The sequence below is a fragment of the Sinocyclocheilus anshuiensis genome, unplaced genomic scaffold, assembly GCF_001515605.1.
Source record: "Sinocyclocheilus anshuiensis isolate Anshui unplaced genomic scaffold, SAMN03320099.WGS_v1.1 scaffold1072, whole genome shotgun sequence".
Taxonomy (NCBI): Eukaryota; Metazoa; Chordata; class Actinopteri; order Cypriniformes; family Cyprinidae; genus Sinocyclocheilus; species Sinocyclocheilus anshuiensis.
In genome coordinates this window covers 562,109-581,434 of record NW_015548242.1, presented here as the reverse complement: position 1 = coordinate 581,434, position 19,326 = coordinate 562,109, and the positions used below count along the sequence as shown (strand labels likewise).

The 19,326-nt window shown below is 36.4% G+C and overlaps 1 protein-coding gene across 4 annotated transcripts in view; it reads right to left on the bottom strand.

Annotated features, from left to right (window-relative positions):
* The window catches only part of LOC107655076 (pleckstrin homology domain-containing family G member 5-like), a 51,271-nt gene extending 42,752 nt beyond the window's left edge, over window positions 1-8,519 (bottom strand). For 3 of the 4 annotated variants that reach the window (XM_016442486.1, XM_016442487.1, XM_016442485.1), the window contains exons 1-2: window positions 8,250-8,519; window positions 7,928-8,121 (exon numbers count right to left, since the gene is read on the bottom strand). In XM_016442486.1, coding sequence (XP_016297972.1) covers window positions 7,928-7,982 — 55 coding nt within the window. In that variant the 5' untranslated portion in view covers window positions 7,983-8,121; window positions 8,250-8,519. The remainder of the gene's footprint in view (window positions 1-7,927; window positions 8,122-8,249) is intronic. The other variant, XM_016442484.1, reaches the window with a different exon arrangement.
* Between the last annotated feature and the right edge of the window lie 10,807 nt (window positions 8,520-19,326).

Sequence of the window (19,326 nt, the reverse complement as noted above, 5' to 3'; positions counted from 1 at the left end):
GGGGATGTATATATGACCAATATGAATCATTTTATTTCACAATAACGATATATTTATATAGCACAATATAGTTATAAATAAGAAATGTTACATACATTGTATATAGTAATCAAATGTATAAGAACACTGCATATTCTTCACTGTGTAAATTAAATATATATTTCCTCTTATTAAAGTTACAAAAGTGATTTAGTTAAGAACAATGAGAGATTTTATGTTTTGTTGTTTGATTAGACTGCTGTCACTTTAAGAGCTGCCCTGATCCAATATACTGTTCTACATGTGTTTTCTTCCTCAGCTGTTTGCTTAAGACCCAAATTACTGTGTCTATGAGGATACTTGCAAAGACGGACATTTTGACACATACAAGTGTGTGTATTTAACCGTTTAAGGCCTATAAAGTGGCAAAAATAACTCGGACACTTAATGAACTTCAATACTCCCACACTCTATGAGCAACGTCTTCACGTGCGCGTGCCTATCTGACAGCTCTCAGAAACCGTCTCTCAGACAGCGCGCGTATATAGCAAAATGAGTTCTCTTTCACTGCTGATTGCATTTCAATGGCTTAAAATCACTTGTTTTTAAAACGCAGTGCTTAAAAATGTCTGCAAACGATACGTTTTCGTGACCACATAGCACAGCAACGGTACGTGAATGTGTAACCTCGATAGAGACATCCAAGATAGTCCAAAATCTCCACCAGTTGACAAATTTCTACTGGTTAATCATGTCGACCAGTATATCGCCAATTTCATGGATACAATGGTCTGGTCCATTGCTCAGCTGTCAATAGTGTAGCAATGTATGAAGCACAGATATAAGTCATTCAAACAAAAGCAGCTTTCTGTTGGTCAACAAGGTGAATCAGTTGCGAAACATGTAGGTTTGCTGAACTATAGTAAATGCATATCAGACATAAAGGCTAATTGCTCTGGGTTCCCTAAGTATTTTTTTAAAGGGGTCATATGATGCTTTTTTAAAGATCATTATTTTGTGCATTTGGTGTAACAGAATATGTTGACATGCTTTAATGTTCAAAAAACAAATTATTTTTCAAATACTGTACATTATTTTAGGTCCTATATGCCCCGCCGCTCTCAAACGCTTCGTTTTCTACAAAGTCCCTCCTTCCGACAAGAAACGGTCGTCCATAAAATGCATTGCTGTTCTGTTGTAAGTTATCTTAAAGATTCCTAAATGCATCTACTTGCGGAAGGACAAATAAAGTGCTTTTGCTTTCGCCTAGAAACACACAGCGTCTCCCTGACATGGCTGCTTCAACACTAACTGCGGTTACTGAAACCACGCCTTCTTTCTTTGTGTGCACATTTGGGCACATTATGCAAATATTCCCACATAGTGACCTAGATATGTGGGGGCGTGTTAGAACGAGCCGTTTTAGGGAGGTGTGGCAGAGTCTTAACTTTGATAAAGAATATCTCTTTGGTTTTGAGACTTTAGTCTTTGCAACTTCAGGGATCTTATCTATTCACGAACAGCTTGTAACACTCCAAAGAGAAAGGAAAACTTGAAATCGCATCATATGACCCCTTTAAATGGTGATTTTGGATTTATGACTAAAATAAGGTCTGTCATAACATTAATTGGAGACTTTCACATTATGCTTAAACATAATTTACACACAGTCCTCAAACGTGAATTTTTAAACTGCTCTTGGAAAATGTTGCTGCTAGCAAATTGATACATAAGGATAGTTCTACATTCTGAATCATCAAGTATGTAAACTCACATAATAATGAATATTTTACAATTATATAGCACATTTCACAAAGAAACAAACTAAAACATTCTAGAAAACAGCATAGAAAACTATGCTAATTCTCTTCAGAGCCACCAACTGAACAGCTCTCTATAGAAGTATCAAGTATCCAGGAGTAATATAAAGAAGATAAATGAAGCAGATAAATATGATTGAGACATTTCATACTAGGGTATACCTGAAGAGACTCTTGTGAACTCGGTAAGCCTGTGGGGGATATGTCCTTGGGCATGAGCCAAAAGACATAACAGCAATATGGGACGCAAAAGATGAGGCAGCTGGAGGATATGTAGGAGAGAGCGACTGAAAACAGCAACTCAATCAGAAAGCCCTAGACCACAAATAAGAGCTAGTGATACAACTCAACTACTTAATTGCATGATATGCTGACCAAATAAACTGAATATGTCACTATAATGTATAACTTGATTTAGCCATGCCGTTAAGTCCATAAAGACTATTAACTGCCAGGGTACCAGGGAAAGATGATAACAATGACAATTAATATTAAACTTTAAGGGAGGGATTGACTAAAAACTGAAGAACTGACAATAACACAAAAAGGAAAAGAGAGAAAAACAGACAGAGCGAAAAAAGTTGGCGGAAATCTGAGATTTCCAGACATTACAAGTTTGCTGGCAGACTGGTTGATTTTCCTTTCAGTGATGGCAGTGATATTCCACTTACCTAGAAACCCACAGGTTTTAATGCGAAAAAAGTGTATTTTTTTCATCTATTTCACCCCTCATTCTCCTTTCTAGCAATGCTGCCACTTCAAAACCGGTTGAACAGAAGCGATGGATGTTTACAGAGTTTAGACAACCATAGACAAGAAACCAACTCTGATTTTTGAATATATAATAAGTGTAAAGCAATATAGTCTATACACTATACACTAAAGGCATTATAGCCTATAGTATATACACTAAAGGCATTATAGCAAAAAATAAACAGATGAAGGCTTGGAAAGAAAAAAGTAAGAGAACAAGGTGAAAAGCATCTGTCCTTTAGGACATAAAAGTGTCAGAGGTTGAAGAAACACCCATATACAATAGTTGTGTGAAAGTTTGCCGTATTCATATAGCATGGCATTTACATGGTACACAGTGCCTACTTCATCAAGGCACTGCATTTTGTCCAGCATCCTGAAAGCAGAACATCACCACATAGCTCAAGCCAGACTCTAGATATTATCCTCTACACTGCTCACATTCCATCTCCATACTCGCCTCCATCTCTCCATGAAGAATATTCCATTTCTCCTTCTTTAGTCAGAGAGGCAGAGGGCACCTCCTAAGAAATCCTCTATGTAAGGAATGTGCAGAATGCCAGGATCTGTTTTTCATGCCCCTTTGTTTACCCAGCCGTTTGCCGAAGCTCCTGAGGAGGGTTAAGCACATCTAGTGTCTCAAGTGCTAGAAGGGAAATATTTTATTTAATACTCGTTTCCTTTGCCTCCATAGGAGGAACACCAAACTGATGCCATGGATGCCAGTATATGATTTGGAAGGTTTGAGAATATCAAAACATTACCAGCTAAAGGGCTGGGAGGGGAATTGTCACTGATTCTTTATTTCTGGCTAACTAATCCTCTTGCGTTTTGGGCCCAAATGAGATTAGGTGACAGATGTCAGCCCGACATAGCAACATTGGACATTTGGGGAGGCACAACCTGCTTATGTAACCATAACAGACGGGATTTTTTTGGAAAACTATTTGAAAAAATGGTCCATTTGAAAACTTTAATTTTTGCAATTCCATTTGGTGCCACTAAATTTAAGGTGCCATTGGTGCCACTAAAGATTTAGGCAATAAGAAAAGGCCATTTGTTTGACTGCAAAGACTGAAAGAGGCACAGAGTGAGTGATTAGACAGACAAAATACTTCCAGAGGCAAAGGTCAATTTTAGTGGATCCTAATTGGGGCATTAGTGCACAGATCAAACCGTAAGAGTAGTATGGACAAGCTAAAACTCACTCTCTCTTTCTGCACTTTGGTGTCACAGTGGTCTCTAAAACTTTCTGACTACTTAGTGGAAACCAAACAGGTGGTTCTACACACAAAGCCAAAAAAAAAGCCACTTTCTTCCACTAGATTTGAGTGTAAGGCACCGTTCACTGCCAAAAATTTAATTCTATCATTATTTATTCACCTTTGTGTCTTGAAAAACCTGTATGACTTACCTTTTGTCCATGGAACACCAAAGGAGTTATTTATAGCAGAATGTCCTTTGTTGTTGCTCTTTTCCACACAATGAAAGTATATGGTGACCACTGATCTTCTAGGCAAAATTTTCAGCGAGTAACTAAAACCTCAGCCAATTCCTCACACAAAACTTTCACATTACTTCAGAAAACTTAGAAAATTGTGCATATTTTGTTTGGACTACTTTTATGATAGTTTTATTTTATATTTTGACAGCTCCTGGTCCCAATCCACTTTCATTATGGAAGACAGCAGCATGGAGATTTTGCTCATTTTAGTTTTCCACAGAAGAAAGTCAGTCATGCATGTCTGCGAATGACATGAAGGTGAGTAAATGATGACAAAATGTTAATTTTAGATGAAGTACAAGCCTTCTGAAAACAATATTGCAATCTTATCCTACTAGTCATTCAATGAAAACACATTTAAGAAGAAACATGGCATGGGAAATAAGATACAATACAGAGCCCATCCACATTAAACTTCATGTAATATCTTCAAAAAATACAAACAAACAACATTAAAAAAAAAATGTCAGTTTACCTATGAAGGTAATAACAGATAACGATTCAATCGAACTGTCTCACACTATTTGCCATTTAATTCAAATCTCTTACAAGACTTCTGGGTAATGTCCATGAGGGAGGTCCAGGTGTACTTCTCCACCCCCAACTCACTCTGTGTACATGGCACAGTTTCCAGTTCATAAGACCCATGCCGTCGCCAATAGAACATTGTGCCTTACAATCCAAGCGCAACCGATAAATTTAACACCGCATCTCACTTGTGAAGATCAAGATGATGTTCTTCACATCTTGAACCAAACATCAATCTTTTAAATATTACTGATCTTCATGTGTCTCCATATTACAGAATGCACTAAAACTTGAATGAGTTCTCTTATGGAGAAAAGTTCTCAGAATACTGGATTTCTATAAAGTTTCCAGGCAGGGTGCTTTGGACTTTGTGAGCCAGTATGTGAAGGGGAAAAAGAGGGGGGGCTTGACCCACACAGTACGCCAGACAAGCGATGCATTCATCCACATGTGAAGTGCATGCTGGGATGTGAGGGAGACTTGGACCTGTAACTTTTCAGAATGGCAAGAGATACAAAGCTGCCTTTTGAGATGTCCACCTACTTGTAGCCCACAAACTTCATGCATCTCAAAATTATAGTATCATATAGAGCAGACATCATGGTTCACAAACACTCAAGTCACAGTCAGGGATACAGAGAATAATGGCGGATGAAAAACTTTCAAAAGCAGGTTTAGTGAGTTGAAAGTAAGAAAGGGTTAAGATAAAGATTAATAGAATAGCTGCAAGAGTTCGCGGGTGCTCTCCAGAACCCCCACAATTTCTAATTTTGCTCTAACAAATTAGAGAGTAGCATGGGAGAGTCTTAGCTGATGGGATCCAACATTTCCAGCCATATGGTAGTGATTTGGAGCAGTGTGACGTGCAGGGGTTAGTTTTAATGACCAGGCTTCCAGTGGCAGTGAAGCCAATACGCCGCAGTCTCAGACTCTGTCAGCTTAATCATTCTCTGGGACATGTACAAACAACAAAGCTCTTTTTATCTTCACCGAGACATTTCTCTATGCGAGCTGGTGTACGATTTTTTATATTTTAGCTCGTTTCATCTGGCTATTAAATTAAATAATTACGGTTGAACTTTATTGCTGAGGCATACTAGTGCGGTTTTGTTTCAGCTGTATGTTGCTCTGTAGCTGTTGTTTGACTATTTAAATCATTCATCTGGAATATTGTTGTTTACTTATGATTCTTAGTACACAAAAGGCTTTAAATAAAATCTAAGACTGTCAATCAATTAAAACATCTAATTATTTAATCAAATGAATCATATAATTTCACAGATAAAAGCAACCAAAAGAAGATAACTGAAGATTTTACGACATGGCAGACAAAAGCATTGAATATACATTACAGAATCAGTCATTTTAGTTTTATTATGTCTTTATTAACCTATCTATCTATCTATCTATCTATCTATCTATCTATATTATAAATAAATAATTACATTTAAAATGTAAAGATATCATATAAAAAATATTATCTATTCATTTTAATTATTTTAATTGTTAATTAATTGTTATTTATTCAAATTGTAGAATTGTACATATTAAACATAATAAAAACACTTTTGCTACAGACACCCGCTATCTATCTGCATTTGATGACACATTAGCACCCTTATACAAGTATTTTCAATTTGTTTAAAGGCTAATGATCATCACATACCATACCACACCCAACTTTTGTTTGCAGCATTGCATTTTGCTAGTCAAAATGCTATCTTCAGCTCATGATACTCAGCATGAAAAGCATATGTTACCACCAGCATGTTGGCCACACATGAAAGACCTCTGTGGTGTGACAGCTACTACAGTCAATTATAATAACTAGGCTAATCCTCTGATCTGTGATTCTCCTGACATTGTTTATCTTTGTTTAAAACACTAGCATTAGGACAGCCATGCACATGGCGAACAGGCCAGTCGACCTGAAACTAGTAATGGGCTTGGTTTGGAGGCTAGATGGCAAATTAGTCAGCCAAGTGACAGTTCTCAAATAGACAAGATAGTTCCATGCAACGGTTCCTATTCAAAGCCAGGTAAACAAGTCTATATTACTGGTGTTCTTTATCATAAATTCAAAAGCTTAGACTATATTTGACATTATTTTTAAGAAATACCACTCAATAGCTTCACTGATAAACTGTGAGCTTCATAGAAGCCCCATTTGTTAGTTTGAAGTTTGGATTTAATAACCATGGCCCTGGACCTCACAGACAGAACATAAGAGGAATTTCCTTTGGATGGAAAAGTCACTTTGTTTCCACTGTAAAACTATTTTTTATAGTTTATAGTTTATATGCCAAAAATAATGTAAAATAATGAACTTGTGGCCAATCTTGCTTAAAAAAAAAACATGAAACTATTGTTGTACATTAGTTCCTTTGGTCAAACACTGCATGTAAACAAATACAAAATTTAAATGGGAAATCTATAGAGAGGAACCTTTAGACGGGAAGGAAATTAATTTTACTTTTAATATTTAATAATATTAATACTGACCATCTAATTATATTTGTCACCATTTATAATTTGCAACCACTTCCCACTTTTGGTAAAATCAGCTGGTTCTATCTATTATCCGGATAAATAGTTAATATAGAGTTTTCAAAATGTTTCTATTTCTTATCACTGCGTCACCAATGCAACATATTTTTCTAACTTTTTCCATGTTGTTTCCAACCTAAATGCAATCTCTGTTGAAACAGAGCTGTTGACTGTTGATACAGTGTGAATCATATTTCCTTATGATAAGCCAGTAAAGAGGTAAACCACAGAGCTGTCTGTCTTCCTGTCACAACATACTGTAAATATAATGTATCCCAAATCTAAAACTGAGGAATGAGAAAAGCCAAGACCAAGATTGGCGGAAAATCAAGATTTAAGTAGCCAAAAAAGGAAATAATCCTGTACAGACAGACAAACATCCAGTAATTACGAGTTAAACCAGACTATTTTCAGTTATCAAACATACAGTCCAGAAATCAATTAACTATAACCATACAGTGTCTGACTAGTCTATTTTAGGGTCAGAATGTCCTACTGAAATTACTCAGGCATTACACCTTTTATCATACGTCTAGGATGATTTTGCAACATCTTTAAAGTTTGACATCATTCATTCTCATTAAATGGAAAAGAGGGACTGAGACATCCAGCAAAACTATATGACATGAGGGTGAGTAAATGAACTTTAAGACATCCCTTTAAGACATCCTCAAAATTTATCGCGTCAGCACGCTGTTTTTAGCCATAACTGCTACAAAGAAGCACCATATACAGGTACACCCTTTTATTTTATTTTAACTGCAGTCAGTAACACGTAAAACAAAATTCCACTTACTTAGTCGCAGACGAAGCCCAAGCCAGCTCTTGGGTGGCGATCCGTATCGATGCATTATGTGCTGTTAACCATGTGGCTTAATTTCCAAATTCAGCGTATTCATGTGTTGTCCTCAGTTAAGAGACATCCGACCATAGCGTCCTCTGAGTATCAGCTGTAGAGCAGACATGAGCTCTGTCGCGTTGTTAGCAGTCCTCCAAAAAAAAGCGCCAGACAATTCACTTTAACCAAGTTTGATATTGTTGTTGACATGTATATTTCATGTATAGTCTGTAATGGTCCTTCTAGTATAGCGCAAAACTATTACGTTTCTTTAAAATACCTTATCTGTATGCTTGAGTGCGTCCAAAGCGCTTCACCTTGCGTGCGCTGCGGAGACACAAAAGGACCTGTTGACTGTGTCGTTGACGCACTAAGTTTTTGTCTCCTTTCTGGCCTCAAGGTTTACTAGCTGAAATGTAACTGAATTGCGTTGTAAGAATGTGGCATATCCTCTTTCAAAGTCAACATGACATCCTTTTACACACACAGCTTTGTGTCACGTTTACAAAAAAAATCAGACATGATTAAAAAAAACTGTTGCCTCACCCGTGCCCTATATGTTACCACCAGCAGCTTCATTGTGTCTCACCTATTTTAAACAAGCAGGCGTTTCCTCAACCTCCCGTCTTCCCCATCCTCACTCGTCTTACATGGCAATCTGGGCATTTCATTTCATCGTTCAGACATGACATTTAAAGGCGAAGGTTACATTTATTTTGTTCTCCATTAATATACGTCTACTCAATTTACTGCACCTAATTTTTCTGCACTTGACACATGACTCTCAGTCTCTCAAGCTCTACTATATGGTACAGTGATGTATAGCATGCTATCGTTTTTTTACCATGTATAAGTAGGCCTACCATGGTATTACATTGTGCTTCAAGGTACACTAACAAAAAGTACCATTGGGACATTTACTATTATCATGATATTCTTGAAACTCATTTTGTGTACCATGTGAAAATACCATGGTACATGCATTTCAGTAGGCCTATCATGGTATGTTTCAAATGTCCAATAATTACAATTGTCATGGTAAATCTCTTATTTTTCAAGCAATAGTCTACAGATATATTGGCCAATATTGCTCATTTTTAATTATCACCATCTGTCTGTAAGTGTTGGAAGCAGATTTTATTTTGACATATGCATATAATGCGCACAAGCTCACATTAGTTTGCTGTTTTTATTTAACAGTTCTGTCTAAAAGAATTGTAAAACAAACAAACTAACTAAAATAAAGGTATGAAAAAATGATTATAGCTATTGTTAGAAACAGAAAGCCAAGTGCTATACTTTCATACACTCTCAGAAAAAAAGGTACAAAAGCTGTCACTGGGGCGGTAGCTTTTCAAAAGGTACACTTTTGTAACTTTTAGGTACTAATATGTACACTTTAGGTACTAATATGTACGTTTAAGGTACCAATATGGACTGTTTAGGTACAAAGGTGTGCCTTTTGAAAAGGTACCGCCCCAGTGACAGATTTTGTACCTTTTTTTCTGAGAGTGTACCAGTGACATATGCATCTATATAATTTAAAGTATTCGAAAATCTAATAAATATTTACTTTAGTAATGTTTTTTTTTTTAGATTAACAGTCAAAAAAGTAACATCACCACCCATGTTTGAGAATGAGAACTTTTTATTTTCTATTTTTAGTGTTAGAAATGACATACAGTATACAAGGGATCCTTACGCTGTTTGCTTACATATGTTACAATCAGCTGATAAATATATTAAATATGATGCGATTTCAAGTTTTCCTTTGTCTTTGGAGTGTTACAAGCTGTTCGTGCATACACAAGATCCCTAAAGTTGCAAAGACTAAAGTCTTAAACCCAAAGAGATATTCTTTATAAAAGTTAAGACTCGTCCACGCAACGCCTCATTTAAACACGCCCCCACATGTCTACGTCACTGTGTTAGAAGATTTGCATAACACTGCCCAAATGTTTACTCAAAGAAAGAAGTCGTAACATTTATTCTCGCTGTATTGTTGTCGCCGCCGCCATGTCATGGAGACGCTATGTGTTTCCAAATATGGTAAGGGGCATAACATTTCCATCACACATTAATGTTTGCCTACAAAACCACCACTGGCTCTGCACCCCTTTACCTAAATTAATTATTTCAGACTTATGTACCCTCTAGAAGCTTACATTCTGCAAATGAACGTCGCTTTATTGTGCCATCCCAAAGAGGCACAAAATAACTTTCACGGACTTTTAAATTAAATGTTCCCTCCTGGTGGAATGACCTGCCCAACTCAATCCGAGCAGTTGAGTCCTTAGCCATCTTCAAGAATCGGCTAAAAACACATCTCTTCCATCTTTATTTGACCCTCTAACTCTAGCACTAATTCTATTTTTTAAAAAAAAAAAAAAAACACTAGCTTCTCTAATCTTTTTGTATTCTATCTATTTGTTTTTCTTTTTATTTATTTTACAATTAACAAAAGCAAAAATGGCCTCTAACACTAGCTTGCTCTATTTTTTTCTATTCTATCTGTTTTCTTTTTATTTATTATATAGCCTAATTAAAAAAAACCTTGCTACGTGTACTGCTTTAAGCTAACTGAGACTTATTATAGCACTTGCATATCATTGCTCTTTTGTTGATTTTGATTGCTTCCATTGTCCTCATTTGTAAGTCGCTTTGGATAAAAGCGTCTGCTAAATGACTAAATGTAACTGTAAATCAGACACTTGAGGTATTCGGGCCAATCACCACGCACTGGATAGCTGGCCAATCAGAGCACACCGCGCTTTTTAGAAGCTTTGTAAAAATCGACACGTTCAGAAAGGCGGGGCTGAAAGGAGCAACAATAATGTACAGTTTGTGGAAAGTAATGTGCTTTTTTAACCTTAAACCGCGTTAACACATTGCATCATACCAAATACACAAAATAATGAATTTTTAGCATCGTCATATGACCCCTTTAAATTCTCAATATGAATCACATACAGACGTGCCTCAGAAATGTCTGGTCTCTATATTCCAAAGGTGATTCAAGTGAGTTAAAATAATGGAGGCACTCTCTTCCCAGCCTACCCCCATCTCTTTTCATCTTTTTTAAGTACAAGCAAACCTGTTCCTGGCTTGCCAAACCGGCCATATGTGGAGTATTAACCCTCTGCAGCCTCGTTCAGAGTAATAAATGAATACATTAATGATGGTCTCAATGATATACTCATTATCATCCTCACATATGCTGTCTGTTGGAAATTATCACTGGCTTTTGTGAGCTGAACATGTGTGTCTGCTCAGACTCATGGCTAAATGTCTCTACAGGCTCTTAAGCTGATTAGCAGCTCAGCAGATTAATTAATTAGTTTGGAAATAGAATGAATACATTTAGGCCATTATATCAGCAAGGGAGACTGGGGCCAATTGTAGTTGTATTTCACATTTTTCTTAACTCGCTCACTAGAAAATCTATCTGTCATCTTTTGGTATGGAAACATCCCAACAGCAATATTAAAATATTTACGCTGAGAACGACTTACAATTAAGATTTTAAAAAATTATATACTTTTTAACCATAAATGCTTGTCTTGCACTAGCTCAACTTCAAGCATTATAGCTACCTTGGAAATGTCATGAGTGACGTAGGCTGAAGTACCAACCCAGTGTTTACAAAGCGAACGTGCAAAAAAAAAGTCAAATGGCCTTTACAAAAAAAGGTAAAACAATGATGTGGGACGATTTTGAAGTTGGAGGAGAACATGAGATGGAGTTTTTCACCCTACCCTATCTTTTTGAATCAAAGTACACAGACAAAGAACTAACTTTGCATGATATTTCCAACGTGATTGAATAATGCGTGAAGTTGCACATGCGTAGAGCTAGTGCAAGACCAGCATTCGTGGTTAAAAAGTATATACATTTGTTTTTTTTTAGAAAATGACCGATCTTTTCGCTAGATAAGACCCTTATTCCTTGGCTGGGAGCCCTTTGAAGCTGCATTGAAACTGCAATTTGGACCTTCAAACCATTGAGTCCCACTGAAGTCCAATATAAGGAGAAAAATACTGGAATGTTTTCCTCAAAACCTTAATTTCTTTTCAACTTAAGAAAGAAAGACATGAACATCGTGGATGACATGGGGGTGAGTACATTATCAGGATTTTTTTTTTTTCTGGAACTGAACTAATCCTTTAATACTTCATTTAATAATATTGCTGAATAGTATTCTCCTTTATGGGTTACAAATTCTTAAAGCTATGAAAAAAATATATATATACACATATAAATGTGTGTGTGTGTGTGTAATGGTTTAGGACATTATTATTGTAATTATTTGAAATAAATTTGAGTCACTGAATTTTTTTTACTACAATCAGTTTCCAACTTACAAGACATTTTAATGAAATAATGTTCCTTACATATTTCAAGACTCAACACATATAAATGTGTGTGTGTGTGTGTAATGGTTTAGGACATTATTATTGTAATTATTTGAAATAAATTTTAGTAACTTAATTTTTTTTACTACAATATCACGATCAGTTTCCAACTTACAAGACATTTTAATGAAATAATGTTCCTTACATATTTCAAGACTCGATATTTAAATCAACTCATACTATCTTTATTTTATAACTTGCTACAGTTGCCGCCAACTGCATGGTAACTACCAGTGAGAGTGTAGACAGCTTCTAACCAACAGATATAAAAGCAATATAGAATAGATATTACTTTAAAGATGGCATGAAAGAGAAGTTGCTATTGTCTTCTCTTCCCTATTGTGACTTATGTCCGACAGCATGTTGAACGAGAAAACCTGCAAGACAGGACTTGATTTTGTCCACTGATTAGAATCATCGTTGATTGCTAAATAAGAATTGGGTTCTCACATTTTGCTGGAGGGGATGAATAATTGTCCTGCCCTCGTGCTAGTACATACATCATCAGAGAAGAAAAGATGTCGTTCTGAGGGGAAGTTAACGATTTGGCAATTTTGATTTCATTGTTTTCAGAAATTCTGACATCTAGTGTGTTATAATTCCTCCTGTCACAATTGCCTCCAGTCTCCCCTACTATTCAGCTCAACTGTTCATTTTTCTTCAAGGATAAATTTAGATGCTTGAAATTGGAACTGTCTGCAGAATACGGCCAAAGTCTGCAGTCAGAGAGAGTGAAGAGAAAAAGAGAAAACCACCTGAGGTCTTGATCTGATGGTTTTTAATCAGTTCCTTTCCTTCACTCCCCTTTCTTGCCCTTTCCTTCAGTTTATTTGTTTAGTTTCCCATGCCTCTTGTCTACAGTGAGTTTTTATACTTTCTCTACTCTTTTTCCTCCATATCCACCTCTGATACCCCATGAATAAGATGTAACTAGAATCTATGGACATTATTGAATTGCTATTGCGAAATCTGCACAATACAATTAAACCTGATAAGGCAAGCTAAAGCAAACTAACTAGTACATGCTTATTGGGCTAATCTGCTAAAGCAGTGGTCACCAACCTTTTTAGGCCCAAGATCCCTGACCTCGGCCTTTATGAAAGACAAGATCTACCTATTGAAAAATTGATAGAAAAAGACATCCCAGATTGTAATTCAAATTTGAGGCCTTTTCAAAGAATGGCCTTCTCAGCTGCCATAGTTGCAACTCTTGCGTCATCAGAACAGGGTGTTCAACGCATCACCGTTTCCGTTTAAAAAACGTTTTGCACCGTTTTTGTCGGAGCTGAACGCAGCCCTGGTCTGAATGAGACGCACTCTCTGACAGCAGGTGGCACTACTGAACAGGGTTGCCAGGTTTTCGTACTAAAACTAGTCCAATCGTGTTTCGTGGGGGGTTCCCCTTTAAAAATCGCATTCCGGGGGTAAAATACACGTTTTTCGGCGGGGATCTTCCAGTAAAATTCACATTCCAGGGACTAAATAACACGTTATTGGGGTCGCTTCAACCCGCGGCAACAGTGTTAAAGTAGCCAAATTCCGCGGGACAACCGCGGACTTGGCAACACTGCTTATGAACCGACCGCACTATAGCGTTTCCTTGTTTACCGCTGTAAACAAAGCAGAGCTGCGCTTTATACGGAGAAGAAAATGCCATTGCCATCGAAACTTTTCTCAAGACAGTTCCCTTCAGTGATACATTAATATAACCCCAGAAATGTAATGCATTTACATGTTTTACATGTTACATGTTCTAATGCATTAGTACTTGTTTTACTGTTATTTTCGGGATCTACTGGGACAGTGATAAAGATCTACCAGTCGATCGCGATCGACGGGTTGGCGACCACTGTGCTAAAGCATAAAACTATTTAAATCTTTTAATAATTAAATATACACAGTGCATAGCTTACTGGATGTTTAGCTTGTCGAATGACAATTCTGAGTTCTGCAGACACAAATTTTCAGTATAGGCCTGGCTATGACTAAAGTAAAATCTTTGTTTGGGTTTACCACATTTGATGTTGGTACTTATGCATCTACTTCCCTCTGGTGGCACAGTCTAGTAAATACAGAACTGTTTGACAGACTGTGAGAGTGATTTTGCCATCACATGAAATCTACAGACTGAAATTCTGAGTCACCTGGGCCTTTACGCTTTGTCTCTGCTGCTTTCCTGGTGACAGGATCTGTTAACACTTGCGTGTGAGAGTGAGTGTGCTGTCAGATATCCCTCTGGGCTCACACTGTCAGATTTAATTCCCTCAGGCACAAATATACTGAGTTCAGTGTATCCAGCCTGCAGGCTATCATCAACAGAGAAAGCACAGTGGGTTTGAAGTTATCCAGTTGCAGCTGCATTGCAGGTTCATATTTATGTGGGAGGGGGTTGATCGTCAGTAATCATAAAAACCTGAAATCACCTGCATTGTGGGGACCAGCCAACATTTCTCACAAGGAAAACAGCATTTACTTGAAATAGAACATTTTTGTTTAATATTTTAAATGAAATAGAAAGTCTTTAATGTCACTTCTGATCAATGTAATGTCTTTGTCTGTTCTTGACCCCAAACTTTTCAAAAGTGTAAATATAATTGGCTCAAATCAAAATGGAAAAATCTAATCAAAATGGAAAGTAACCACCATAAAAGAAAATAAATGAGTAAGTAAAAAGTGTGATGGTTGGGTGTCTTTGGGAATTTTAAAATGCCTCCAATTTATCGTCGATAGTTGATATATATCAATTGATATTTGATATTTAATTGTGAATGCTCATTTGCGTGACTTACTGAACGAAGAGTAATGGTTATCTGTGATTAAATTATATAGCACCCTACAATTTTTGCTGTGACAAGTAGCTTAACAATGTTGAAGCAAAAAGATCACTTAGCGACTATAAATAGCCTCCCACTTATTTGAATGTATGTGTGAATTCCATGTGCTGTTTTCTAGTTAATAGATACAGCACATGTAAAGCATACATGTGCCACCCACCCATCCACCCACACTTACACAAACACACACAGTACACACAGTTGCTCCTAGGTTTGAAAAGCTGCTGTACATTAATTTTAGCATTCCACTCTGTCCATTCTCCACGTTATATCACTTCACAGCAATAAACCTTATCTTGATCATTTCTCTAGCCAGACTATTTAAGCTTCACCTGACTTCAGTGTACATACCACACATTCTAATTAACATTTAAAATAACCTCTAAGCCCAACGGCTACATCTTTTTCCACCTGCTTCCTGATCGGATTCGACTTTGTATAGAGATAAAGCCTAGACAGAGGGCACCATGGACACAAATCAATTTTCAGTCCTCCCACCTGGAAAACACTTTATAGATTAGTCCACAGGCATGGGTCTTTCTTAGGCTGACCCCCACTCATTACAAAGCTAACTATTGGATTTCACCTCATTAAGACAGGGCCACATGCCAGAGTGTCCCCACCTGAGGTCAGCAGCTTCTTATCTCTCCTTAGACACAGTTAAAAGAAGCGAAGATAACAATGGTGAACTCGCTCACAGTTACAGTAGCCCTGCTGAAACCTCCTACAATGAAGCTTTGTGTATTTTTAGTCGTACTGTAGCATATGCTGCTGAGAAGCTAAAAGACCCTTCTGGAATGACCAGAATCAAGCTTTCCACTCACGTCCACACACAGAAGTCTAAAAGTGAATAAATGGATGATGGCCTCTAAAGATCTGCAGTCTTCTAAGGTGCCTACAGGAGCTCCGTCGCTCGCAATTCTCATTTCGGTTGCCCCTCCAGACTGATTGCATTACGGCGGAGCTCTCATCCATCGCAATAAGAGGGAATAATGAATGCCGGATTCCATAGCGCGGGTGTTATGACATGTCCGTGAGGGCTTTTTTTTTTTTTATTTTTTTTTTTTTAGCTTTGTTCAGGATTTAGTTCATGTTGTAAAAGAAAGTAAACACAGAAGATGTACTGATCTAGCTTTTCTGTCTGGTCTAAAATTATCTCATTTTTGTCCATGATAAACTAGCTTTAGTAATCTGTCTGAAGTATACTAACCCTTTGGACACTAGTGCCAAATTAATGTCATTTTGTGCCACTATTTTTACCACTGGTCCATAAAAAGTTACAGTCATGTGTCAAATTATCACCACTGATTGAGATAATGTTTCTGCATCCCACTGTTAAGGATGCTCTAAGTTTGGTAGAGATGCACAATATATCTATACAAATATCTGTTATCAGGCGAAATTTGAGATTGTTTTAGTTTATCTATGTTGGTCAATATTCATCGGCTGATACTGGAAAATTCTTAAAACAGTAATAATTTATTTTAATCTAGATAAATATAATATATTCAGAATCAGTAAATATATACTCTTTTGTAATAATTAAAATGTATTTACCATATAATACCGTAATGCATAAATTCACTTGTTACATTTAAAACTAATTATTTTAGTTTAGTTTTATTTTTAATTATTGGCTTCAGTATTGGACATAGTTTTACATTCCTAATGTTTTGATATACTGCCCCAAAGCTATAGCCCGTGAATCAACACACCGATTTCAGAGGAATCAATGGTTTACTAATAGTTCTCTCTGTAAATAAAGGTTGGATAAGAGAAAGTGTAATAACATGTAAAAATTATATCCTCACCATGTCTAACATGATCTAAAAATAAGCTAATAACATATACAGAAGCTGAGAACACGAGGAGCATTCAGGAGGTCATTTTTTCCCAAACACAAAATTACCTCCAACACATTAGCATTCCTTACATCAAGTGCTACGTACTTAATTTCATTACTTCAAACCTGCCCAGTGAGTATTACTGCGAGACTCATTGACAAGAGGATGAAAAATACAAATTTTTCTTTCAATAAAATAATCAATGCAGAAAGAGCCTGTGTCTAAAACAGAAATTGACAGCTATGGACTCATGAAGTGGGCTTGTCCCAGTCGATTGCTTTGTCATTACATTCATTCACTTATAATTGTGAATTTATGTGGTAACTTATATATATGTTTGGTGTGTCACGGCTGTGCAGGTCAGGACATAGACTGATAGCTAATGAGACCTTCTGCATTAGTTGTTTTCTCATCTGGAAACAAGACACCCAAGGCTGTAGATCACAGCTTAACTCTAGCATCCACTGACATCCATCTTACACTACAGTTTTGGATGGCCTGAAGCCACTGGCCATTCGTGACCCACCACCATAGCGTTCGTTCCTATCTGTATAATTTGTCTTCATTGATAAGCAGCACTTCAGATGGCTGAGCATGAAAATGGGATTTGTGTGAATATACAATGAGAGATTCAGAAACATCTTTACATTAGACAGTAAATAATTATGTAAATCCACACATGATCATGTACATTAGCAAGTGGTGTTATATAAATGCTGTATTATGCAGAGTTATAATATGCATATTATAACACGCACGCAAAGTGCAAGCAAAGAAGAATTGATCACCAGAATAATAATGGCACATTTCCTCTTTAGGAAGACTAATATGAAATAAACATTTCCATTATGGTCACTTGTTTTAGAGGGGAAACGTTGAAGAATCTCTTAAGGAGAATAATATATGAGCCTTTGGAATGTACAAAATATGTTATAATATGATGAATCTTCAGTTGAATAGCTTGAAATTACCTTTAAAGTAACTGGAGTTTTTACATTAGTGGTATGTCTAAACGACAACCATATCTAAATGAATTCTAGGTAATATTAATATAATTGGTAAACTTTTTTTTAGGCAGAATGCTTCATTTTCTTTAGGCCAGTACAGACTCATCTTTCAGAATGTGTTATGCCACAGAGATACGATTAATCATTCTGTCAGTGGGCATTAGACTCTGTGTCTGTTTCTAAACAAACACAGAATCAAAGCAGAGCCTCTTTTACTATCTAAGGCTCTGCAAAGTGTATTTAGATTACTTGCAAAAAGAGAACAAGCCACTAAAAAAGAAAAAAATAATAATAAAGGAGGTGACTATATCTTGAAACTATTTGAAGGAACACCAGTGGGATCTCAGATGTCATAATATACAGGAATTTCAAGAATATGCTTCAACAGCCAAAATATCAGTACAGTAAATGACAGGAAAAAGATCAAATTCATGACAGGCTGTTTTAAATGTGCTTTATGTAAGAAGTGGAACTGATACAGAAGGGCATTTTCAACTAGGATGGGTCTATGGATGAGCCTTTGTATGTATTGTCTGAAATATTTTTATCTTCAATAGTAAAAATGGAAGCCACACAAGAAAAAAGTCAATTATGAGATTTTTAAAAATCATAGTAATGAGATAAAAAAGTATAAATATTAAATATTATATTAAATATAAAGTGTTATCTCATAATTAATACATAGTGTCTCATAATTTCATCTTTTTATGTCATAATTATAGCTGTCAATTTCAACATTTTATCTACCAATTATGATTTAGTATGCCATAATTTAGACCTCTATAATTATGATGTACCAAAGCATGTCATTTTTTTCTTGTGTGGCACAAATGGGATTCCATAGGTTCATGATCTCATAAAGCTGCTCGGCATTGCAGTTTAGTTTCACACTTTACAAGCGAAACTGAAGTTTTTATCTGATCTTCTCCCCCATTATCAGACCAAAAGGCCATTAAGGTCATCAAACACTTTGTTGTTGTCTGTTCCTAAGACACGTTTAAAACTTAAGGGGGATCAGGCATTCTCTGTGGCAGCACCTCAGTTGTGGAATAATTTGCCTCTTTACCTGCGATCGGCCACGTCTCTTCAGGTTTTTAAATCTTTAGTAAAGACATATCTTTTTAAAAAGGCTTATGGGCTGGAGTAACTGCTGTATATAGTTTTATTGTGTGTATATTTCGTGTTGTGTATTATTCTGTCACCTTTTTATTGTAAATTTGTTTTATGGTTATTGGCTTAATTCTAATTATCTGTGCAGCA